This window comes from Actinia tenebrosa, unplaced genomic scaffold, assembly GCF_029948245.1.
Source record: "Actinia tenebrosa isolate PJP-AT-01 unplaced genomic scaffold, QUT_ActTen_1.0 PGA_scaffold5__44_contigs__length_20552954, whole genome shotgun sequence".
Lineage (NCBI taxonomy): Eukaryota > Metazoa > Cnidaria > Anthozoa > Actiniaria > Actiniidae > Actinia > Actinia tenebrosa.
In genome coordinates this window covers 20,326,717-20,351,446 of record NW_028292582.1, presented here as the reverse complement: position 1 = coordinate 20,351,446, position 24,730 = coordinate 20,326,717, and the positions used below count along the sequence as shown (strand labels likewise).

At 36.2% G+C, this 24,730-nt stretch overlaps 3 protein-coding genes across 3 annotated transcripts; 1 reads left to right on the top strand and 2 right to left on the bottom strand.

Annotated features, from left to right (window-relative positions):
• Positions 1 to 55: 55 nt before the first annotated feature.
• LOC116305293 (vesicle transport protein SFT2B) lies at positions 56 to 6,235 on the bottom strand. The gene is made up of 8 exons (XM_031715174.1): positions 6,112 to 6,235; positions 4,707 to 4,793; positions 4,132 to 4,208; positions 3,329 to 3,410; positions 2,743 to 2,778; positions 2,406 to 2,464; positions 2,058 to 2,087; positions 56 to 1,374 (listed from the first exon to the last, which is right to left on the bottom strand). Exons 1-8 carry the CDS (start codon positions 6,184 to 6,186, stop codon positions 1,335 to 1,337), a joined length of 486 nt encoding a protein of 161 aa, XP_031571034.1. The 5' UTR covers positions 6,187 to 6,235; the 3' UTR covers positions 56 to 1,334.
• A 773-nt stretch (positions 6,236 to 7,008) lies between these two features.
• LOC116305292 (ferry endosomal RAB5 effector complex subunit 4) lies at positions 7,009 to 15,502 on the top strand. Its single transcript, XM_089038467.1, has 14 exons — positions 7,009 to 7,173; positions 7,536 to 7,616; positions 8,969 to 9,044; positions 9,490 to 9,534; positions 9,641 to 9,709; positions 9,784 to 9,917; positions 10,006 to 10,053; positions 10,538 to 10,601; positions 10,724 to 10,822; positions 12,072 to 12,223; positions 12,568 to 12,652; positions 12,749 to 12,770; positions 13,666 to 13,710; positions 14,632 to 15,502. The coding sequence occupies exons 1-14, from the start codon at positions 7,102 to 7,104 to the stop codon at positions 14,726 to 14,728; spliced, it is 1,089 nt and encodes a 362-aa protein (XP_088894593.1). The 5' UTR covers positions 7,009 to 7,101; the 3' UTR covers positions 14,729 to 15,502.
• Positions 14,279 to 22,766, bottom strand: LOC116305291 (uncharacterized). Its single transcript, XM_089038466.1, has 3 exons — positions 22,401 to 22,766; positions 18,532 to 19,550; positions 14,279 to 18,058 (listed from the first exon to the last, which is right to left on the bottom strand). Exons 2-3 carry the CDS (start codon positions 19,541 to 19,543, stop codon positions 15,555 to 15,557), a joined length of 3,516 nt encoding a protein of 1,171 aa, XP_088894592.1. The 5' UTR covers positions 19,544 to 19,550; positions 22,401 to 22,766; the 3' UTR covers positions 14,279 to 15,554.
• Positions 22,767 to 24,730: the final 1,964 nt, after the last annotated feature.

The following is a 24,730-nucleotide window of genomic DNA, read 5'->3' as shown; positions in this document are numbered from 1 at the left end:
GACCCAAGGTATATCAGCTGGATTTAGGGCAATATTTTTTTGCAGCCAACATAAAATTGTTTCTTAATTTCTTTATTCACTTTTAATTTACAAGTTTTGATCGATATACAAGAATTAACTAAATAATAATAAACATTAATAAACAGATATTATTGTACAATATCTTAATGATGTTTGTACTACAGACTTGTCTCATTTTTGCTTTTCAATCTAAGAATCTCAACATATATTGAGATAAGAAACCGTTTCTCAAACCAAACATCAATTCTTTTTGATTACTGGATTAAATGCTCGATAAAGGATTTTATCATTTAATTCTGCAAAGAACGTGCGTGATATGGAAAAAGTCCATGCCCGATATGAGACAGCATCAGCACTTCTCATCTGCTTGTGCTGGGTATGATAGGGTTTAGTATTACTATAGAGAGAGTTTGAGCATTTCTTTGCAGAACTAAATGATAAACAACTCCGTGACTCGTAAAAATACACAGCCGTATCAGAAGCTTAGTTGACTGATAACCTCTATATATTTGTCTATTTCTATTTAGATCAGTCAGGCCTAAAATCTTTGCAAAATATTGGAGATTCTGATTTCAATTTTCATTCAAGCATACAGAATTTGATGTTTTGTGAAGTTATAACCTCGGCATTAAAAGCACATTCTATTCAAACCATACTTCAGTCCATTAAATGTGATTGTGCCATTCATCACCTAGTATGGCACTAAAATATTACACCATAAACAAGGCAGATCCAGGGAGTAGGTAACCCAGATCGAAGAATTTTGCTTGTCAAAATCCAGAATTGTCTAAGCTACTTTGAGGCCTAGTAAACAATGTGACTCCCAGTTCGAAAATCCTGAATCTCCTCCTGATGAAGCTTTTAAGGGTGAAGTCATTAAACCTGTGAAAAAGATATTAGACTAATACACATTAGTAGAACCTAATTCAATTGTTTTCTTTTGTGTCTATTTGACTATTACACAAAATTTATACTAAAATGTTTTGTTTCGTGAAGTGATATCTTATCTAGCCTGCGTTCAGCCCGACTTCGGACTTTTCTTTTGTATACTAACTTAACAGATAGATAGTTTGGCTGCACGCAGGCTATATCTTATCACTTTACTGATATCGTTTTTATTCATGGCTTTATCATACAGATATTGAACCTAAATGTGTAATAAACTTCACATATTTGCGCCATTGTGTAAAACACTGTGTAATATCCTCTATATAAGCTTCTTCATTTACTCACACCAAAAACCTATGGGAAGTGATATTACCACAGGTTACCCAGCCATACAAAATCTTCTCTTGTGTATAATTTCTTGATATCTATACCATGCAACTCGTGAACACCTTTTTGACAGCATCCCTAAAGACAATGAATATGATAATTAATAGATATTGTTCTTATTTCCCATGGTAAAATATGGGAATACATGTTTTCGATTTTATGAATGAATGGTTTTTCAATCAATTGGTTATTAGATATTGACATAAATTGTAAATAATTTTCCCACTATTGACTTGGGATAAGAGACAAGTTCAAAGACATTTAGGGAAGGTTCCTTTTTTATGGAAAGGAGGGGAGGGGTGGGGGTGGCGCAGAGGGCTCAGGCTAATTGAGAGAGGAGGGTCATCAGTCACATTTTGATCTTTTGTGGAGGATTAGCCTCCACTGCAGGCTACCCCATATATTTTCTGTTGGGATCCCTGTGTTAAATCTTATGGCAGAGAAGAACTAGGAATGAGAAAGTTTTTCCGACTTTTTTGGCCTCACCACAGGAAGCCCAAGGAGCAAAAAGAGCCAAGGGGATGCCTGTGGAAGAGGCTAGTGGAGGATCAAAGCTTCTTATTTTGATGAAAGCTAGTAGTACCTTGTTGACTTAAAAGGAGGTTCATGATCGGCTACAATCATTCTAAAAAACTTCACTGCAAATCCTTCAGTCCTTCCACCAACAACAAACATACCTTCCTTACGAGTCATAAAAGAATCCCTATTTCCTTTTTGACCACACCCCTTGATACGAAAAAAATAATTTCCTGCAATCTTACCTTGCAAATGGGATGTATGAAAGGCAGTACCTGCAAGAGAAAAGAAGTATAACAGTTACCACAATGATAGGAAACTCATACTCATTTCACTTATTACCACCACTGGTACCATCATCATCATCTACATTATCACCACCAACATAGTCATCATCATCATATTCTTGTTGATTCTTAGGGTTAGGGTTAGATTAAATCCTTGCTTAAATTTGTGAGATGGATCATTTTTCATTCATGAGGTTGTTTTTTTGTTTTTGTTTTTAGCTTTTGGTTTTGCAGCCTAAAATATCAATGAAGACTTGAATAATGAATGAGTAAATGGCTGTCTTACTGTATGCTCTTTGACCTTACCATGTCATTGCAAGATACTGTAAAATACAAAAAAGCACTGCAAGTCTTTTGCTTCCCCACTAAAGTATAAATGAATAGAAAAATGAATGAATAAATCAATCAACAAATTAGCTAACAAACTTAGAAAGTTAAGTAGGTAGGTAGCTAGGAGGGGAGGAAGGAAGGAAGGAAGGAAGGGAGGGAGAGATGAAGGAAGGAGGGAGGGTAAGGAGGGGTAGAGAGAGAGAAAGAGGGGGAAAGAAAGGATAAAAATTCAATAAATTAAAAACTTTTAGAGTCTAATAACAAGTTCTAACTAGTTCCTAACAAGCGACAAAGTTTATTCCAAAACACTTACCCAAAGTGCAGCACACAGTGTTAGTACCAAACAAGTCTGTAACAAGAGGAAAACTTGATTTGTTAGTTGCAGTAAAGAAATTACCTTAAACCATCATAGAAATTAGATGTAAGAATAACAACGTGTCAGTATGTGGTTGGTGAGATTAACCACATCAGGTAGTACTGCAGTTTTTATATTTTACTCCTGTTCTCATTTTTTTCCTTTTCATTTTTAACCTGCCACAATTTACAAGTTAAATGTATCATGTATTGTTTTCCAATTCCAATGGTATCCTGCTCCCTTGGAAACAAAAATTGTTATTTGAATTACACCCATATCAATATTATCCATATCAATTTGTATGAATTTTTGGAATTTTTTTTTCAAGCACCTCAAAGTTTGTTTGATAAAAAAAATTGGCTCGCCTTGTTTCAACACACTTCTCAGTGTTTAGAAAGAGGATGAAACACTGTTTGATATAATTACATGAAATTGAACAACATAACATAAGATGTGAAATTTTGGTTTTTCCAACACTCAAAGAAAGTAATACTACACAAGGAAAAGTTACCCAGGAGATTAAGTAGAACTCAGTAATACATACCAACATTATTATGGTTGCAATAAGCCTCTTTTCCTTGAACATATTCTTTAGTTGCTTAAAAGGACCCATAAGAAAACAGGTACTGAAATGAAAATGAAAGAGACTGGTATCAAGTTTGCATAAAGCAGGGTTTGTGCCAAGGTAACCACTTAAAATTCAAGGACTATTCAAGGAGTATACAAGGACCCAAAAATTAATTTTCAAGGAGTATGTTCAGCTAACTATGCCAAGGTTTTCCACGGTGGTTGCACATGGCCGACTTTCTGATTTTCCGATCTTTCTGACTAGATCTATTTCAGAACCATGCAAGTAATGTTCAAAAAATCAAGGGTTTAAGGAGTAGCAAGAACCCTGATAAAGAGTCACTGTCGGATGAAGTGCCAAGAAGGAAATTCCCAACTGTCTCTGTGGAGGAGGTATGGATATTTTCTGGAACTACACAATATACCCTCCTCAGACCCTCCCCACCTCTTGAAAATTCCAATCCCCCTCTGTGGGGGAGGTATGGATATTTTCTGGAACTACACAATATACCCTCCTCAGACCCTCCCCACCTCTTGAAAATTCCAATCCCCCTCTGTGGGGGAGGTATGGATATTTTCTTGAACTACACAATATACCCTCCTCAGACCCTACCCACCCCTTGAAAATTCCAATCCTTCTCTGTGGGGGAGGTATGGATATTTTCTTGAACTACACAATATACCCTCCTCAGACCCTCCCCATCTCTGGAAACTCCCTCATATGCTATCTCCATGGAGGAGATATGGATATCTGACTATAACTACACTATTAGTAATTACCTTGCTAAAGTCACTATATTTCCAATTGAGTAAAAGACTGCAAATAGCTTGATATCTTTCCACAGAAAAATCACTCCCTAAAAGAAATAAAGGAAATAAAATCTACAGTTCCTTTATGTGTGTGTGGAAAATCAAGATATGGCATTGGTCTTATTGTTTTGCCTTCTGTCAAGCTTTCTGTTAAAACTGTTGTCATTGCAATGCGCTGATCAAGACAACAGTCACAACATGGAAATCTGACAGTAGACTACCGTCAAGCAAAAAAAAATGTTCAGTACAGGTACCTTTACATACTATGATTGAAGGCAATGTGACTGTTGTTTTATTATGTATAAGGTACTGACCTCTGCCAATCACAATCTCACACTCCCACTGTTGTTGATAACATCTGCATTTGTTATGAGATATAATAAGATCTAGCCTTCTGATTGGTTCAAGTTTGACTTAAGTTTAATTTCTTTGTTCTCAATCCATGTCCGTGATTGGTTAACTTTTCTTCAAGTGGCCCCAGTTAGTGTGTCTGCACAACAAAAAAATCAAATACATTTGCACTCACTATTCTGTGCTTTACCTACCATAACAGAACAGCACACTCCGATGATAAAACAAATTATGAAACCCTTGATTCTTGTTGACCAACTTAGTGTTGTAGCATCATTTATCTATGGAATCATAAAAGTAGTCAAAAAGATACAATTTGATAGGTTAATTAGATTCAGACAGAGTAATTTTCATCTAGACTCTGTCTAGATCATATTACAATGTAGAAGTCATTTTTTGCAGAGGGATGAAATTTTATGTGCCACAGCCCAGTCTGTTCTGTTAATGTGGAACATTCAGCTGTAAACTACATAACTTTGACTATCACAGATGATTTCATGAAACTTTGGCCACTACGTTTGAAGCTCATTCACAAAATCACAACTTGGTAAAAATTTTGCAACTTCAATGTGAAATCTATTAGTGACCTTTCAAACTGATAATACTGTAGCTCCAAAAATGCAACAAATCTACTGAGTGTTCAAAGTCAATTTTCAAAATGAATTTCAACACAACAAAAGGAATTAGACTTGAATACAATTTTTGAAAAGTATAAGGTTTAAAGATGCAGTTCCAGTAAATATTAGAATTCTGGACATTAAAAAATAAATAAATAAACAGAGCTAAAACTAAATTGGGTCGTGATCATGACTGGCGACCAACTGGCCAACAAACATCATATTTGCCATAGTAGGCACATGGTCATACCTAATGTACACGTACAATCTGGTGCATGGGCCATAGCCTAAACTCTGGTCGTGTTAACAAATCCCCACACCTCCTCCCCATCAAAAAACGTGTCGACAAAAGTTAACTTCTCTTCTGTCTACCTTGTTGAGGATATTTAATCCTACTTCAATGATCTTTGTGATTTATTCTTTCAACAACAGAGAGTGTTTAGATGGGAGTTCAATTTGAGATGATTTCTATCAAGCTTTTGTGCATGTGCACGCATGATCGTAAACAAGAAAAAATTCCGGTATATCAAGCTTATTAATATTAAGAGTCATTTCAAAAGTTAAGTCAAATACTACATCTTTTTAAACAACGACCCAAGTCATGTGCATTCCCTATATTTTAAAATAAATACTTTCTAAACGCTTATTAAACGAAACTTAAATAGGAAAAATGAAATTTTATTGATTTCTTATGGTATAGATTTATATATCTATCGCTATATTTGAGTAGAGTTATAACCACTGTTACCAATGGCAGGGTTTATTCATCTTTATTTTGCTCCTGGTAATAAAATACAACACGATAAACACGTCTTTACATATCCCCATCGCTACCATTAATCCGATAATTTTCCTCATTGATATTGACCGGTATAGCTTTACTTACGTCAACTCAAACCACTGAAAATACCTTTTATACCTTCAGGAAAAAATCCAGAAATTTTCAAGGTAACGGAGTAATAAATATTAGTTTTATTCCTACCTCAGTTATGAGGGAATCATCGTTTGGTTCGCCTGTAATGGCCGATCGTAATTTCTGGATTGTGGAAGGCGCCATTTTGTTTGAACTTACAGACGACGACGACACCCAGTGTGCAGTGCGAGCAACAATGTTAGATACGTTACTACTTCATGACACCCCTCACATAGTATCCCCAAGTCCATGTTTCATGTTCCAAGTTCATCGTAGGTCAATACTTGGTTTACTGTCCTGCCCATTCACCATCATTTACTATGCTTTGCGGTCTAATAGTATAGAGTATATAGCATATAGTCATGAGACCCCTCACATAGTATCCCCAGGTCCATGTTTCATGTTCCAAGTTCATCGTAGGTCAATACTTGGTTTACTGTCCTGCCCATTCACCATCATTTACTATGCTTTGCGGTCTAATGGTATAGAGTATATAGCATATAGTCATGAGACCCCTCACATAGTATCCCCAGGTCCATGTTTCATGTTCCAAGTTCATCGTAGGTCAATACTTGGTTTACTGTCCTGCCCATTCACCATCATTTACTATGCTTTGCGGTCTAATAGTATAGAGTATATAGCATATAGTCATGAGACCCCTCACATAGTATCCCCAGGTCCATGTTTCATGTTCCAAGTTCATCGTAGGTCAATACTTGGTTTATTGTCCGACCCATTCACCATCATTTACTATGTTTTGCGGTCTAATAGTATATGACTATTCTTCGTTATTTTGGCCAACAACTCTCAAAAATAAAATTGAAATTAAACTAACTGCGTTTTCAATGTTTTCGTAATGTTTGCAAAGATTCTTCGTTATGTTTATCCAATAACTTGTGATAATTTTAGGAAAATATTAAAAAATAAAATAATTTCTTACCATTGGGCTTCCTGTGATTACAGAAATCCAAGATGGCTTCCTAGAGTGACATTTAGGTTTTGTTATAACCCCTCTCCAAAATCTTTGCGTCTATTGATCTTTGGTATATAAGGTTTATCATGCAGACCAGAGCTGTAGTTTATAAGGAAAGGGAAAGTGGAAGTGATGGAGATTTTGAACTGAAGGAAACGGTAAAACAGAGCTTTGCTGATAATTTCTATGAACTTGAAGCTGCTAAAATCAATAACTAAAGCTTAACTAGTTTAATTTTTCGTGAAAAAGCTATGAATAGCTTTAAATGCCTAGAGAAATTTTAGCTAGGCAAAGAATTCTGTGTTGATGATCGTCCTTGGGAGTGTATGTACATGACTGTTGTTGTTCTTTCAACTGACGTTCGACAACCTTAAACCTTTATAACGGAAGTCATCTTCAAAGTCTGAAATATCCAAGACAGTCTCTATTAATGCATAATATTTAATCCTCTGAATAGCTAACATGCTTGTAATAAAGTTGATTTACGGTTTTTGGTATTTCTTTTTAATATTTGGTCCAGTTTGAGTGCCCAGAACAAGATAGCCACAGCGTAGTGGTGAAGGTCAAAGCATGTGGGCTGTCAGCAGCTACCAGATTCAAGGTGAATATTGATAAACGTATGAATAAATACGGGCAAAAAAATTGTGCAATTAACTTTTTGCATAACATATTACTCATATTTCTACTCTGTGTGCAGCAAATGTGCATTGTTGCACAAGGTTGAAACTCTCTCTACTTTAAGGCCCTGGCTAAACGAGGAAACATGTTTCCAGAAACACATTTACCACACGCATGTTTCCTCGATGTTTCCCAGTTTAGCCACATGCGAAACATTGCTGCGTGCAACAAATTTTGCTTCTAAGACGCAAAAATGTTTCTGCTGTGCGTCAGAAACATTTCATGCTTCCAAGACGCATGGAGACAATGTTTCCTTGTTTAGCCACGAAAGTCAACATTCTAAAAGTTCTAACTTAGCAACGCTAGCTCTGTCTTGAAAGTGCGCATGCACTAACATGTTTCCCGATGTTCCCTGACAGTTTTGCCACCTTTGGAAACATTTTAAGAAAACATGTTTCCTCGTTTAGCCAGGGCCTTAGCAACAAACTTTTTGCACTTTTAGTGGTAATATGAGCAACATTAATTTGCTCTACAACTTGCAATGTGTGTTCATTTGTCATATTCCCTTGTGATTAGAGGTTTTGCACCAACACATGTCCACAACCATAATAGAGATTTAAGTCTGCCTGTAATTCATGGATGTCAGAACAATAAAATGCCTTTGCTCTTGGGAATAGGTCACTTACATTATGGCGTCATTTATTACCACTACCAGACTCCCTCGCACACTTTCTTTTGTTCAGTTAGTTAGCACCAATTGTCTTACTATTCTCATGAGGAAATACAAATTTGAACAAGAAAGAAAATTCGCGAAGCACCTTGGTAGAAAAATAAAAATAAAAATAAAATAAATCACTTTTATTTAAGTGTCTAGTCATTCTAGCGCTTTCGCACTAATTGGGGACACTTTTCACTCACACGCATTACCACTACATTTAATATTCTATGCACACAACGCTCAGCTCACACGTTGATTTTTACGGAGGGAGGAAACCGGAGAACTCAGAGAAAACCCTCGTAGCATAGGAGAGAACAACACATCAAACAAACTCAATTCACATGTGGCAACCGCAGGGCTCGAACCAGTGACCCGACCTGTTGGACTCACAGCGGTGAAAGACGACATGTTAGTGGTGAACGCCACCCATGCTACGGCAAACCATAAAAATGCATGCCATCATGCAAAAAGCCTATTGAATTCTTTTTCATGTAAAACGATCATATTGTTCCAGCCATTTAACATGGCTATGCCATTACTTGATGGTGCAAAACCTCTATAGGATTCTTTGTTTGAGTTGAATCCATATTTATTTCAATACTCTGATCAATTTTTAGTTTGTGAAGGAGTTTGGATTATCTCTGGAAAAAGAAAAACCTGTTGGTAGAGAAATATCAGGGATTGTCACTAGTGGTAAGCACTTTCACCAATTGTTGGTACAATATACAATCCCTGGCTTGCGAATGGCCCTCTAGTGTGAGACAATTGGGGAGCGTAGCAGAGAGGGATAAGTAACTATCTTGGGTGCTTGATTGCATCCATACCTTCCCCACAAGGTTAACAGGGTTGGTGTCTTACCTCAGGAAATTGTCAGTATAAAAAGACGAAGATATCTTTTAAATTCAGTAATTTATATTTCATTATAGTCCATTACTACTACTTGGAATTTTTTGGAAGGCCCTATATTTCTGTATATATATTTTCTAGTATGTCTGCACACATTTTGATATTATTTTTACTATAAAGGGGTTTTAATATTAGTCACTAAATAGCTACTATCTGTCAGTATCAACTTATTGTTTTTATTTCATGGTTTTACTGGATGTGCTCTATGAATAATCTTTCATCTTGTTTTTAGTGGGATCTTCCGTAACCAGGGTTACTGTGGGGGATGAAGTTACAGGTAAGGTTAAAAAATATAAATTATTTATAAATGAACAAAAGTTTGTGCACCTTTCTTACTTACACGTACACTGTAGCATTGTATTTCTCCTTATTATGTCTTTTAGGTCTCGTTCCAGTGAACAGCAGATCTGCTGGTTGTGCTACATTCTGCGTCGTTTCAGAATTTGATTTGGGTTGGTATCTAAACCATGAAACTAGCACAGTTTCCCTATTCCTTTCTCATTCTCATTTTTCATTTCCCATTTAGTTTCCAAGCCTGAAAAGATAGGTCATGTAGATGCTGCAGGATGCATAGGAGATGGCGTTCGAGCTTACACAGCCCTGCATTACCAGGCAAAACTGTGTGGGGGAGAGACAGTCCTGATATTTGATGGAGCTTCGGTAAGGCTATTAGGGACCTACTTGCAAGAGAATACCATACACTGTGGAAACTATGACAAGAAAGTAACCTTTGTGTAATATTTTTAAGTCTTCAGGTCTGATTATGATTCAACTGGCACAGTCCTGGGGTGCCAAGGTAGGAAGTAGTGATTGTGAATGTAAAGCCAAATGTAATTGGTGGCATGGTGTAAAATGGAATGGAGGAATGGGATAGTCAGGATGGAATGATCAGGTTGGATGGGAAAATCAAGGTAAAAGTGGGATGAATGGGATAGATGGATGAATAGGATGTTCATTGACTGGGATGAATAGAATACATGGAAGGATTGGGTTATTAGATGGGATGGGTGAATGAATGCATGGGATGATTGATACTACTGTTGGATGATAGGATGGTTGGATGAGATGTTCAATCAATGGATATAGATAATCAGGACAGATGTGATGATCATGGTGTATTTGGTTGGTAACTTGATAGATGGATAGGAAAAATGGATGGACTATATGTCTTCTCATGTGCGACCATTAAACAAAGAAATAATTGCTGTCTATGGAATAACACGTTTGAAATGGGAAAACATTGCTGTCATCCAAGCAAAAAGGGTCTATTTTTCTTTAAGGTTATCACAACAGCCTCGACAGAGGAGGAAATGCTGCTTTTGGAAAGTCTACAACCACCTCTGAGTAAGTTGACAAAGTTGCAGGCTGAAAGTTTGAGGTGTACTATCTCATTACTAAGTGGTGCAAACAACTTCATGACTGTTTAACTTTTAGTATTTTATATCTCTTCCTTTTTTGTTTTGCAGCAAAAGTAATAGACGTCAGAAAGGTTGAATCCTCTTTAGTTGATATTTGTATGGAAGAAACTGGTGGGGTAGGAGTGGACTGCGTAGTTGATAATGGAGGTATTTATATCTATGTTTATTGCTCCAGTGCTTATCATTAATTTTTGTAGATATTGTTATTGCAATAGAGTATTGAAAAATAATGACCAACTAAAAGACACTGAAGTGAGGGAGCCACTGTAACCCACTATAGGTGTTAGGGTCAACCCTCCCTTATTTAAAATACAGGTATGTCCTAGATGGCATCCTTCCACTTTTCAAAACATGTCTTACTACCATTATTGTTGAAGTGCAATCCCCAAAGTTTAATGTCCTGTTCACCTACTAGCATATCAATGACCAGATCTGCAATTTAAAGCCTCGTTTACACTGGCAATTTTTGCTGCAATTTTCATGGCAATTTTTGGAAATATGAAATCTTTTGTCTCATCCTTTAAAAGAGACATTCGTCTAAGAAAATCTTGGTGTCCTGAAAAAAACTTTACAAGTTAATTCTTTACCATTATTTATTATGGACAAAATCGCCGCAAAAATCCCTAGTGTAAACAGGGCTTTAAATAACTATTATTTCTATATCTTAAGGGAGAGTTTAGACTGAATTAAATATCTTAATCCTCTAATATTTGATTCAGTCCCAAATCTTCTTCAAGATCACAGGAAAAAAAACTGGATTCCCAAATTGGGACTTTGTTGGGAATTTCCCTGAATTCCCAACAAATTCCCATCCAATTCCCAGAGAGAACGAAATTGGGAACGTGGCACTGATTCCAGGGTTGTAACCAGGGAGGAGTACAGGGTGCCCCATAAAAGCTTAATCCATCTCCTTTTTTTTTTTTTTTTTGGTTCTGCTTTCTTTTGGTTACCTTTTTTTTCTTTTTGGTTCTGCAAATTATTGCCTGTGCACCTCCCTGTAAGATCCCTAGTTACGCCACTGAGTTGGTAATAAAACAAACGATCAATGGTCTGATTTTATTTGATGTGCACCCTCCCTGTAAAAGTTCTGGTTACGGCCCTGGATTCCCAATGTTAGTTTGTTGGGAATTTTGTTTTTCTATTGGGTATTAGAAGGAAATTCCCAACAATAAATCCCAACGTTGGTGTTCGAATTGGAAATTCAAGGAAATTCCCAACAATTCCCAATTTGAGAATCGGTCTTTTTTTCCTGTGGATATTGTCATAGAAATGCTAGTCGGCGAATGAGACATCAAACTTAGTGGGTCATATACAAAGGTAGTAATTCCCATGCACTTGTGTAAATAGGCTCCATTCAAATATCATATTATTGACCTTTGTCTTTGCTATATTTTAGTCACACTGTATAGTGAAGAATTCACAGAACACCTTATAGAGTCTGAACTGGATAAAGTTATTGGTCACCAAGATGGATTACCATCAAAACATGATGTCATATCGTGCCTTGGTGTGGGTGGAAGATGGGTTACCTCGCAACCAGACTTACAGGTGTGTTCCGTGTGTATACAGTGCAACCCCCCTCCCAACCATTACGTAAATGTTGCTTTTAACTGCTCGATAACACACTATACACTGATTCAAAATATATGGCGACCAATTTGAACAACTAGCTTTGTGTTCATATGGAAAAATCAAAGTGTTTTCACATGTATGAGAGGCTAGTCAGTTGCTAGTCAGTGCAGAACAAGTTATTCAAATTGATATTTTGATTCGGTGTAAACCAATTATATTAGAGGTAGTTGCCTAATTGTTACAGGCAATAGGTGACTTTATCTTCCTTTAAATGCAAAATCGTATTTATTAAATATAGCCAATTCCTTTTTTCAATTTAGCTTGATCCACCAGATTCAAAATTGCTGTTTGCCAAAGGAGCGTCTCTTTGTTTTCTGTTTGAGGATGTCTGGACACTCTCTAGAGGTATTTATTTTTCATAGATTGGAATGCCATTGGATGTTCCATCTAGAAAGCCTTTACTAACTTAAAAATTTTACTAATTTCTTTTTTTTCCAATAGGGCAACAGGGAAGATATCTTCATATCCTTTGTTTACTGTCTTTAATGAAGGGATGAGGGCCAGAACACACTTAGAAAAAAAGAAAGAAAGAAAGAAAGAAAGGGAGGGAGGAAGGAATTAAGGAAAGCAAGCAAGCAAGAAATGAATAGATGGATGGATGCTTGAATGCATGCATGCATGGGTGGGTGTGGGTGGATGGATGGATGGAAGGGAAAAGGAACTACTTGATGTCCTTTTTACTTACTTACTAGTAACAAGAGATGATCTCTCTAATTACAGCTGGTACATTATCTAGTTTTTCAAAACACCGACACCTCCCCTAATGAAAGCTAGGCAATGGGATTCACAAGAGTGAGTACATTTTTCCCTGATGGGGGGGGGGGGGGGGTGTATGGCAATCTACAAGAGGAGGGGAGGGTTTATGGAAGGTATATATATCATAAGAGAATCTCAATACCCACACTAAATTCCGATTTCCAAACCCCTCAACATTTCTGGCCACTATTCTTCCTTTAAAAATAATAATAATAACAACTTTATTTAATGAGGGTGGCACTAAATAGTGTACTACACTAATAAACTTGTGGCCCTCAATATAAAACTACTAATATTTACAAATTTAAAAATATAAAATATGTGTAATAACAACTATCAACACGAACTTATTAGAAAAATTGACTATAGCATAATAAAATATTACATCAAGATTAAAATGAACTTTATATAAATTTAACTGTGAAGCTCAGCGACACCACGCTCATGTGGACGAAGCAGAGACGCAGCTGAACGTAAAATAATATACTTCAGCAATGTCGATTAATTTCAATCAAATGTTCCATCTCTTTATATTAGTTATTTCTTTCTTATTTTTTAACATATCATGCATATTTCTTTGAAATCCTTAATTCTTTCCCAAACATACTCAATGACTTGATGGACAAAATGATTAACTCACTCGTAAGGTAAGGGACAAAGCAAGACTGCCAGCATGCAGGCTCTACTTACTTGTTGTGCTCACACAAGGCTGCTCAACCGGACTGTTTAATGCTGAGATTCAGCATCTGTCATGTGTAGTCCCCATTTGTTCCTCAATTAAGCACTATTCTTTGTTACATGGTGCAACTTACTTACTGGCACTGATTATTTGCATGTATTAAGCTTCCTAAATTAAACTTATTTTCCATTTTTTCTCAAACTTCCATGTATTAAACCCCTAACCTTCATCCGAATTCCATACCCTGCTCAAGATGGCATGCAAACTTTCAAGCAAGTACTGGACTGGATATGCAGGACAGAGCGCATGATGGATAAATTGAATCCCCGTAAGAAGCTTTGTTAAACTGACGTTTCAGACGTTAGTTTGGTCTCCGAAATGTCAGTTTAACAAAGCTTCTTACGGTGATTCAATTTATCCATAAGTTCCTACAGTTTTATTCAGAAACACCGACGCAGTCTACACTAGTTCCCTACTAATTATCATCCAATAGGACTTTTGCATGATGGCATCATAGACCTCAATGACAAAAAAACTGATGTCAATTTGTTTTTTACAATTATAACAAAAACAATAAAAACTGCTCGTTTTTAGTGATCCAAAAAATCAAAGAAAAGGGCTTGCTTGTTGATGTTAGCTTATCTGTCTGTCATCTTATCTGTCTGTCATCCTATCTGTCTGTCATCTTATTGATGATTAAAAATAACCAATCAGCGCATGAGAAATTTGTAAGTTAACGTAAGAATGATATTTGACAAATTTCGTTAGCCAAAAAAAAAGTTACCTTCTTAAGTTGACTAGTGCTAGATTCAAGCCCTTTTTTATATGTACTTATGCTTTGCTAAACTAAAGGTTAATTGAAAATTTTAAATTTATCTTTTTGTTTCAGACCAGTGATACATCACACAATATCATTAGATGATGCAACAAAAACCTTGAAGAAATTAAGAGAAAATAAAGTGGGGAAAATCGTGGTGACAATATAGATAAATTCCATGCAATAATTTGTATGAAGTCATGAGAATGGACTACTTCAACGATACAGCGGCCATCTTTGTCAGGGGGGGCATAACAAAACAAAGATGACGGAAAAAATATAGTTTCCTGTGTTTGTCTTTATTTTATGGGCAAAGGTGATTGATGTGCCATCTTAATTCTTATTTTTTTGTATTCTCTTAAAAATCTATTAAGCTTTTGCTGTTGTATCTAATTGTGGGACAATCACAACAGAGCTAGGTGAAAGCCCAAAGATCAAATTTTAATTGGGTAGTATTTTTGCAGAGGGAAGAAAACCCGAGAACCAGGAGAAAAGCCCTCGAAGCACAGGAGAGAACCAACAAACAACTCTACTCACATACGACACCGAGACTGGCAGTACTCAAACCTGGGTCGCTTCCATATTGTCAAAGTAGTCCATTCAATAGACCCCTTGCACTGAGTCCGGAGAGAAATTGTTCTGGGGGACAAAACAATGGATGTTTTTTTGCATAAGAAAAGACGGACTATTGTTTTGACCCCCAGAACAAATCCTCTAGAAAATCAATGCAAAGGGTCTATTGTTGTATCAATAAAGAAATCTTTACAGCATAAGAGATTATGCACATCATTGCTTTGGCCTTAATAGAGTAGCCAAGTGATGACATTAAACCGATGACAATACGTAACACTTTGCTACTCTATGAGATTAAATTGGTCAAATAATCAATACAAAATTTCATTTACTAGTAAAGAGTAATAAAAACAATTTGAAATTTGTGAAATTGTGTATTTCATATATTGATTAGGTAAATATAAGAAGAAAACTTGATTTGTTTATAAAAATAGGAGGCCAAGGGAGGTTGAAAAAGGATATTCTGTTAATTTCAAATCAACGTCAGGTTTTACTTGTTTTACCAGATCAAATGTCATGTAAGAAACATAATCAGGGCCATATGTTGTGACATTGTCATGCAAGATTAATTCTTTCAGCTTGCAATTGGTGTCCATTAATGCTAAACAAAGGCTGTGTACTCCTCTGTCAGTCATGTTGTTGGAGTTCAAGTCTAGTGTTAACAGCTTGCAGTTTTCATGTTTGATTGTTTGACAAAAAGTTTCAGCTCCAAAGTCAGAAGCATCATTATTACCAAGGTACAATTTGGTAATTTTGCAATCCTTGTCTTTCAGAGATTGACAAATGCAAGTCATTCCAATGCCATTTATCGCATTGCCCCATAGATTCAATTTAGTTAGATTTGTTGTAAGCAAGACTTCACTTATCCTCTTGATGCAATTGTTATTAAGTTTACATTCAGTTAGCAACAAGCCAGTTGCCGGAGAATATTTGTTGCTCAGAGAGTTACAGATTTGCTCTACACCTGAGATTTTCAAAGATGTTTCATTGACAGAGAGCTCAATGGCTGGAAATGATAAAGCTTTCTCTAGATGATCTTCATTCACTAAACTAAAGATGTCCAATAAAGATGACATGTCAGAACAGTAGCTATTAGATACTCTGTCGAATGACATCAACCATGGTGACACTTCTCTAAAAGGGCCAGTACAAAATCCTTTGAAATGATCCAGTGCAACACGTTTAGTAAACTCAATGTCTTTATATTGTTGAAGAAATTGTAAAGTCATTAGCACATTCCTGATGCTGAATTGATCCTGTGGTTTGAAAGACGTTAAAAGCTCTTCCATCAGCTTTTCAGTGTTTTCATCTTTTTTTCTAGACCAAAGCTGAACCATGAAATAAAAAACCATTACAGTTACTTCTTTTCTTTTGGGAATCTTTCCTTGGTTTACAAATGAAACAGCAGCCAAATATTCTTGTACTGTTAAATGAGTGAAGGAATATTCAAGAGTCAATTCAGCAAATGGAGATTTACGAAAACCTGGACCACAGTGAATGATACCACTTCCTTGAAGATTTTCTACTTCTTGTTCATTTAGACCAAAGCTCCTTAAGTCATCTTCATCAAAAACACATTTGCCTTCCTTCATGAAACGAACTGCCAGCTCTGATAACTTGCTAAGTGTATCTTTAACAACTGGTGGGACTTTAAATTTCTGAGGAATTGGATCCTTTCTGTATTGTGACATTGAATGATGCTTGACTTCAAAGATTTTAATAACCTCAGAATAAAGATCAGCGGTGGTGACTGGTAGATTCTCAAAGGTTTTGGAGTTAGTGATGTACCACTCCATACAGCAGCATATCAAAAAACACAGCATTGGAACATGAGCCAACCTTGCCAGACCCTTATTTTCTTTCAAGTGATCACAAACCACGTTCTTCATTTTTTCATCTGCTTTGAAGTATTTCTTGACATATTCTGTAACTTGACACATGGAAAACCCTTTAATTTCAACAAGCTGGTCAAAGTTCACCTTCCCCTTCTCTAGATCCTCTGTTTTGTGTGGTCTGGAAGTTATTAAAAGAACACAGCCTTCTAAAATCTTTTTTTGCAAAAGTTTAGCAACCATAGTGTGCACGGGCATTTTTGCACAAGGGTCATTTGGATATGTTTCCTCACTGTTAGATTTTCCAGCATTTTCATCAAGATGTGAATACTCATCGTAGCCATCAATGATGACCAGCAAATTTTCCTTATTCCGAATGATCAGTTTAAATGTCTTTTCATCAATAATGGATCCTTCATCTAACACACAGGAAAGATTTAAAATGTCTCTTAAATCAAATTCCTGTTGTTGTAGTGGGTTTAACTGACGGAATTTTAAAAGGAATGCAAAGCAAAATTCAGGCTTTTTTTGTGCTTCTAAAGTGTGAAATATTAAGTGACCACTGGCCCAATCTCTGATAAGCTTTTGGCACAATAATGTTTTTCCAATTCCTGGTTTTCCAATAACAAGAATTGACTTTGGATTGCCTCTGTCATTTTTTTCTTTCTCAGATTTCTCAGGGTTCTCAGATTTCTCAGAGTTCTTAGAGTAAACAAACATTTCTGCACAGCTCTTCAAAAGGATTTCATCATTAGCTGACATGTCTTCATCAGTTTCTTCATCAGTTTCTTCATCAGTTTCTTCATCAGTTTCTTCATCAGTTTCTTCATCAGTTTCTTCATCAGTTTTTTCATCAGTTTCTTTTTTAGCTTTCCAATTTGAATATTCAAAAAATGTTACAAATTCTGGATCCATTTCTTCATCATCCTCAACGTCATGATCAAGCCATAAAGATTGTCGGCCATGTTGAATTGTCAAGTTTGTAAATATGTCATCTGTCCGAATCACTTGGTTTTTCCTTAGATGTGAGGGCATTAGCTTGGGCTGGAAATCAGTCTGCTTGGTGATAGATAATCTCAATCTTTTTGAGTAATCTTTAAAAAAAGTTAATTGTTTTTGTTATTTTTAATTTTAAAACAATGGCATGGATAAAGAATAAGTTTTTCTGATTAGAATGAAAAAGTATCATTATAACTGTCTTTATCTGATCAATAATTGAGGGGGCACATTGTTTACAGCTGGAGTGCTTCTAATATTAAACTCAGGCAAACTTCTTTTCAAGGTCAAAAACACAGCATGAAGCTGGAAAAACTGGAAATTCTGGTTGAAAAATAAATATGTATAATTCTGGAAAATTCTGGAAAACTTGGTCTTCCAATTGAGGTAATCCACTTTTTTCACTCTTTTCGGTTCTTCCGGTAGGTGCATATAACATTTGTCGCAACTCAAATGTCTTATTAATTACCATTAGCAAATCTATTTTCAACTGAATAGATTGGTTAAAATGGTAAGCACTCCAGTTTATAATTTGTTACCATGTGTCAGTTTAATAAGTGTGATACCATACCTTCAATAAGTTTTGAAGCTTCCACTTCAGGGCTAGTGAGAACTTCAAATTCCTCATCCCCCACCTTCACCTTTTCCTGGTTTTCATCTATCTTCTTTGTCAGTTCTAGTGTTTGCTTCATCATTTCTTCCACATGCTGTTGGTGTTCATCAATAATCCCATGTGTTTTATCCATTTTGGTTGATAACTTCTGTACTCCTGCATCTACTTTTTTATTGGTTTCATCAAACTTCTCTGTAATCTCATGTTGTGTTATATCCATTTTGTTTGATAATTCCTGAACTCCTGCATCAACTTTTTCACTTGTTTCATAAATTTTCTCGGTAATCTCATGTTGTGTTTTATCTATTTTGTTTGATAACTCCTGTAATCCTGCATCTACTTTTTCATTGGTTTCCTTTATCATTTTTTTCAATCTTTGTTCATATTCTTCCCATTCCTTTAAACAGTCGCTATAATAGTCTTCATCCTCAGCATCCATTGATGTTTTTTCTAGCCTATCGATCTGTAATTTATACTGAGGTCCTCCTAATCTCAGCAATACATCTGATATATTACTCCAGTATTTCCTAAATCTGCTGTCAGGAATAGCCGTTTCAGTGATGTGACCATAGAGTTCATTTCTGTAAAACTTGATGCGAATCAAGTCAGCTTCTTTACTTTTGTCAGAAGCAAGGGGTGGCTTGTTCCATCCAGTCGCAGGTGGTGTTAAACCGCAAATATTGCGCAGAAGTAAAAACAGCAAAGTAATGTCAAAACTTACTGAGTTGACTGATGTAATAGCTTTAGAATACAGTTTATTCCACTGACTTATATCTAGCACCCTTTTGGCCTTCAATCCTTTCAAAGTAGAATGGACTGGTGTACTAAGTAATGCTGTTTTTAAGGAGCATGGTGGGTGAAATGAGTCAAACACATCTCTAAGTACACGTGTCCCACCGTCAATCAGCAGCCTACACAGCCGAGCAAAGTTTGTGTTCCTCGTTGTGGTACGAGACCAGCCAGTTGCCATTATATTTCTGTCAAAGTAATACATGCCAAGATGTCATATAACCATTTTAGGGAATAAAAACTGAAGAATATCAGCTTACTAAACATCAGTGAGTGTGTGTTAAAAAGCCTGGGGGGACTGGGGGTGGGGGAGGTGAGTGTGACTGTAAAAGGGCAGGATGCTTGTCATACATTTTAAAATTCCACAACTGCTATTTGACACCTCTAAGGGTGTCAGAAATCTAATAGTACTATAAGAGAAAAAGTCGCTACCTCTTAGGGTATTTGTCTGGAAATAAGATACCTGAGATTTGATAATGACAGCCAGAAATCACTATCTTTTTTTGGGACCCTTCCCCTCCTCCATAGTGGTTGCTACTCTCTCATTGTGTGATTCCTCTTTTAATGCTTGACAATGTATAGCTGATCCTGGGGTTGGATTGTGTTACAGTCAACAATGTCTGGACATTGTTCTCAGAAAAAGCTTATATCAAGCTTATATCTTAGCTTTATATCAAGTTTTAAAAAATGATATTTTGCTCGTATTTAGGGAGCTAACTAAACAAACCAAGTAAATAATTTGTTTAAAAGTCAGTACATTTGTGTCAAATCCAAAACAACGTCTGAACAATTGAACAAGATCCAGCACCAAAGTGGTTTAAAATTGCAAAAATAAGTACTTGGATCGTGTTTACGGTCACCAAAAACTTTTTGGTGACAGTAACACAATCTAAAACAATTTATACCCAGTGACGGCTAGCGCCAAAAAGGTGATAGTTAGAGTACGAACACAAAAAGTGTGCAACACTTTGCACTATTTAGTAGTAAATAGTGCTAATTAAACAATAGAAAACAATAGGATTAGCATAATTTAGCAGTATTTAGTGGTATTTATGTTGCACACTTATAGTGTTTGTATTCTACCCCTGGAGATTTTTGGTTCTAAACGGGGGGGATTGCTCATATTGGATGGAATAGCCCAATGGTTCTACAGTACCATCCCAATCATCCCAATGAGTGTATAGCTAAAACGTTTTTTGAAATGGAAGAGTTTCCAGTAATTTTATCCTGTGTTTCACGCAATGCATCTATGGATTGCCAGGGGGCAAACAAAGCAAGTCATCACAAGAGATGTATGGGGACGATTCATATTTTCCACTAAAATCCGTGATTTGGTGGTGAATATTGTACTTTATCTCTCTAATTTTATTGGATATGAAGTCGAGGAATGTGTATTCATCAAATACATGTTGTTTGAATAGTGTGATATTACAGTCTGAAAACTTGATTTTCTTGCGTAAGCTAGATTGTGAAAGTACATAGCGACACCTCGACTAATTGTCTCCAGATAGCAAGGTTTTTGTGCAGATATTAACGGAATTACTCTATGAAAGTATTTTTTTATTGATACATCAGTTTGTTTTGAGTGTTTCTCATACAAGTATAAGTATTGATGCATAACGTTACTATCGCGGGGAGATGAAAGTTGTTTTTATTGTGCTGTTGCTTTGTGGCTGGACGAAATTATAAATTATAAAAGACTTAGGGAAATAAAGATATTATGTAGCAGTTTAATTCAAGTATATCCAAACGTTTTTGAACCGTTACTCTTTACCTAGAATAAAATGTTGGAGAATATACGAGAAAAACTAACAAGCAAGTTAGGAAGCGAGTTAGGAAGCAAGTTTGGAACCGAGTTTGGAACCGAGTTTGGAACCGAGTTTGGAACCGAGTTTGGAACCGAGTTTGGAACCGAGTTTGGAACCTAATTCGCTTCCTAACTGGAAAGATAGGCATCCTCAGTGTATGCGGCTTTCCAGCTGTCCAAGTTTCGATAGCCCTGTTCGAAGTGATGATTTGAGCACACTTTAGTGCACTCCTTCTGACTTTCACTGAGTTCTTCCTATTGGTCCCTCTGGCCCGCGACAAGACATACTGTTGGTTTCTAGGAGAATAAAACCTTAAAATTCCCTCGTGGGGAAGAACGATTTTGTCTACCTGGATACCTTCGATCGTTTTCGCTATCCCAAACAGCACAGTGATAGCCACCAGGCATTATTCTTAATATTATTGAACACTTGCACATACTAATGTATCAATAATAATATCTTATTGAGTAATTCCGTTAATATCTGCAAAAAAATCTTGCTATTTTGAGTCAATTATTTATAAAGATATAACTAGCTAAAAACTAGTGTGAGCTGCGTCGGTGTTTCTAATGAAACAGTAATGATGAAAAGGTAAATTATACACCGTGAAAAGATGAAAAAACTTTGCTTTTTTACTCCGACGAAGGACTAGCGTCCGAAACGTCAGTAAGTTTTTTCATCTTTTCACGGTGTATAATTTACCTTTTCATCATTACTGTTCAATTATTTATAGTCGACTTTCACGATCTAGCTTATGCAAGAAAATCGAGTTTTCCGACTGTAATATCAAACTATTCAAACAAAAAACTTACGTATTCGATGAATACACATTCCTCAACTTCATATCCGATAAAATTAGAGAGATAAAGTACAATATTCACCACCAAATCACGGATTTTAGTGGAAAATATGAATCGTCCCCATACATCTCTTGTGATGACTTGCTTTGTTTGCCCCCTGGCAATCCATAGATGCATTGCGCGAAACGCAGGATAAAATTACTGGAAACTCTTCTATTTTATAACACTTTGATCGTTATTTAAGCTATATTAGATCATATTTCATATTAATTCATTAATTCATTCGTAAACCTCAGGACTACAGCGAAATAAGGTGTTTTTTTAACTATCTAATACGTTATAAGTAATAAGTTAATATCTATAAATCAAACCTGACCGGACGCATAATGGCAAATTTTAAGCTATAAAGTTTCTTCAATTTTTTACTCACATCACTTTATGGCTTACATCCAACAACTTTTAGTGCACCAGTGAACATCTACCTCACAGAAAAACATCACACACTCTGAGGTATTACAATGTAAACCTTGGCGGACACAGGAACTCTTGTCTTGTGAGCTTGTCGTTCTTTTCTTCAGTTGTTGTGGAAGTTCGCCTCTTCCTAAGAAAGAAAATCTCGTAGGAAAGAGGGCACCAAATCAACTAGAACCAGAAAATTCATCCCATCTTTATGGTTACAATTGTTTAAATCCACAAAGTGTTTTAAATTCAGAACATTATTAAAGTTTAAAGAACAGGAAATTCCTTGAAGGAAGCGCTTCGTCTGTAAGTATGTCTGGGCAGACTTGTCTGGGCTTGTCTGGGCGTAAACCCCACAATGCATTGTGATGCTAAGTACTATTCTCATCCACAGGGAGGCGACCAGCAGGGAGGCCACTTTGAAAAAATTTTGGAGCTTGAAAAAAAGAACAAACGTAGCGGGAAAGTGAAATTCTTTTAATTCTTCCTTTCCATATTTCTGCTTCTTGTAGCCACGTATATTACATTTTAGTCAAAAGAAAACAGAAAAATAAGCAAAAATCTGGGTTACGATAGCAACAGCCAAACGCGTTGTGATTGGCTGAAACAAAATTCACCTCTCAGCTAACCTTTAGCTAATTAGCAATTATTCGCCGAAGGCGAAGTGAATATCGGGGAATATTTACCGAGACGCGAGTCGTTTTAGCATTGTCTTACCAACTTGTGTACAGAGTATTTTATTTTTATATACAATAATTCATTAAAAACAAACAAAACAGAAACTTTTAGTTTGCGTGACAAATTTCACGCAAAACTTTTAGCAAAACTTTTAGCAAACCTTTTAGGACATACTTCGTTGCCTTTTTAGTATTGATAGGAATGGCATTTACTTTCATTTTTTCAATTTCCTCATCGGAAATTGTAGCAAAACGATTGCGGGCAGATGCCATTTTGTTGCCGACTCAATATTCCGAAATTCAGAGGTGAATATCGTACAACATTCACCTCCAATTAACCAATGAGCGCGCCCGTTCTTAGGAAGTACACAAGTTGGTATATGCTAATTATGTATGCAAGAGGGGCCGGTGTCAAGTGAAAAATATTTTTTTAAAACGTTGGCCTCTCCCTTTATTCTCTGAAAAATATTTAAGATCCACCCAATGAACTCACGAATTTAATATTTTTTTCGTCCTGAATCTAACCTGCTCCCCTCTCATCTCGGGCAGACATAATGAATGCAATATTATGAAATATTACACTTTCATTCTACCATCATAACAGGAAGTGAGGTCAAGGTAGCTGATGCAATACAGTACCTACTGGAATAAAGAATACAGTAAAAACCCGCATAAAAGAACACCCATTTTTGGAGTTGAGGCTGATTTTGTTCTTATTTAACGGGTGTTTACTGAAAATCAGCCTGAAGGTGTTCTTACGGTGTTCTTAAAATAAATGTTTCTAAAATAAATACAGTATTACTCTTTTACTCCGACGAAGGACTAGCGTCCGAAACGTCAGTAAGTTTTTTCATCTTTTCACGGTGTATAATTTACCTTTTCATCATTACTGTTTCATTAGAAACACCGACGCAGCTCACACTAGTTTTTAGCTAGTTATATCTTTTTAACACAGTATTACTATATAGACTACCAATACATGTAGATGATATCAATGGGTAAGTTCAAAAATGTTATTTAAAAAATCTTGACTGCAATAATAACTGTATCAAAACAGTAGAAAAATAAATTATTGTCAGGTCAGGCATGGAGTCTGCTACTGGTAATATTGATCTTATTTTTTCAAGAACACTTTTTAATTTTTCAGGCTGATTATGTTCTTATTCACATGGTACTTAAAACGCCCAAATTCAGGCTGGGTGTTCTTAACCCACTTGTTCTTTTATGCGGGTTTTTACTGTACTTGGGTTTCATTGTCCTATCATAGAATTACACAGCAAGCAGAGGTTGTTTTTTCTTGATCCCCTCAGTAGGGTTGGCTGACCTCCCCCGACCTACAACCAAAACCGAGAGCAGAAAAAGACCTCTCCTATCAGAGTACCTATATGTAAATGCAGCCTCATTGATATGCTCTGACTATTTTGAAATATGTTAGTTGTATGCAGGGGCGGCGGAAGCTGAAAATCTTTAGGGGGGGCACTGCAAAAAATCTTTGGAGGGGAGGGGGCACTGCAAAAAATCTTTGGGGGGCACAGCCAAAAATCACAACAAAAACTTAATAACAGTAATAAAAGTCAAATCTATGCATTTATATTTCATGTGAACCAATATTTTGTGGGGGCCC

What these genes read in the sequence shown, in the direction of transcription:
- LOC116305293 (XM_031715174.1), bottom strand. Translation starts at nt 6,186, where the DNA reads ATGGCGCCTTCCACAATCCAGAAATTACGATCGGCCATTACAGGCGAA. An exon ending in AATATAGTGACTTTAGCAAG is followed by an intron (nt 3,411 to 4,131) that starts GTAATTACTAAT and finishes TTTTCATTTCAG; the next exon opens with TACCTGTTTTCTTATGGGTC. An exon ending in TTGCAACCATAATAATGTTG is followed by an intron (nt 2,779 to 3,328) that starts GTATGTATTACT and finishes CTCTTGTTACAG; the next exon opens with ACTTGTTTGGTACTAACACT.
- LOC116305292 (XM_089038467.1), top strand. Translation starts at nt 7,102, where the DNA reads ATGCAGACCAGAGCTGTAGTTTATAAGGAAAGGGAAAGTGGAAGTGAT. An exon ending in CAGCAGCTACCAGATTCAAG is followed by an intron (nt 7,617 to 8,968) that starts GTGAATATTGAT and finishes ATCAATTTTTAG; the next exon opens with TTTGTGAAGGAGTTTGGATT. An exon ending in ATCAGGGATTGTCACTAGTG is followed by an intron (nt 9,045 to 9,489) that starts GTAAGCACTTTC and finishes TCTTGTTTTTAG; the next exon opens with TGGGATCTTCCGTAACCAGG.
- LOC116305291 (XM_089038466.1), bottom strand. Translation starts at nt 19,543, where the DNA reads ATGGCAACTGGCTGGTCTCGTACCACAACGAGGAACACAAACTTTGCT. An exon ending in AGCTTCAAAACTTATTGAAG is followed by an intron (nt 18,059 to 18,531) that starts GTATGGTATCAC and finishes CTTTTTTTAAAG; the next exon opens with ATTACTCAAAAAGATTGAGA.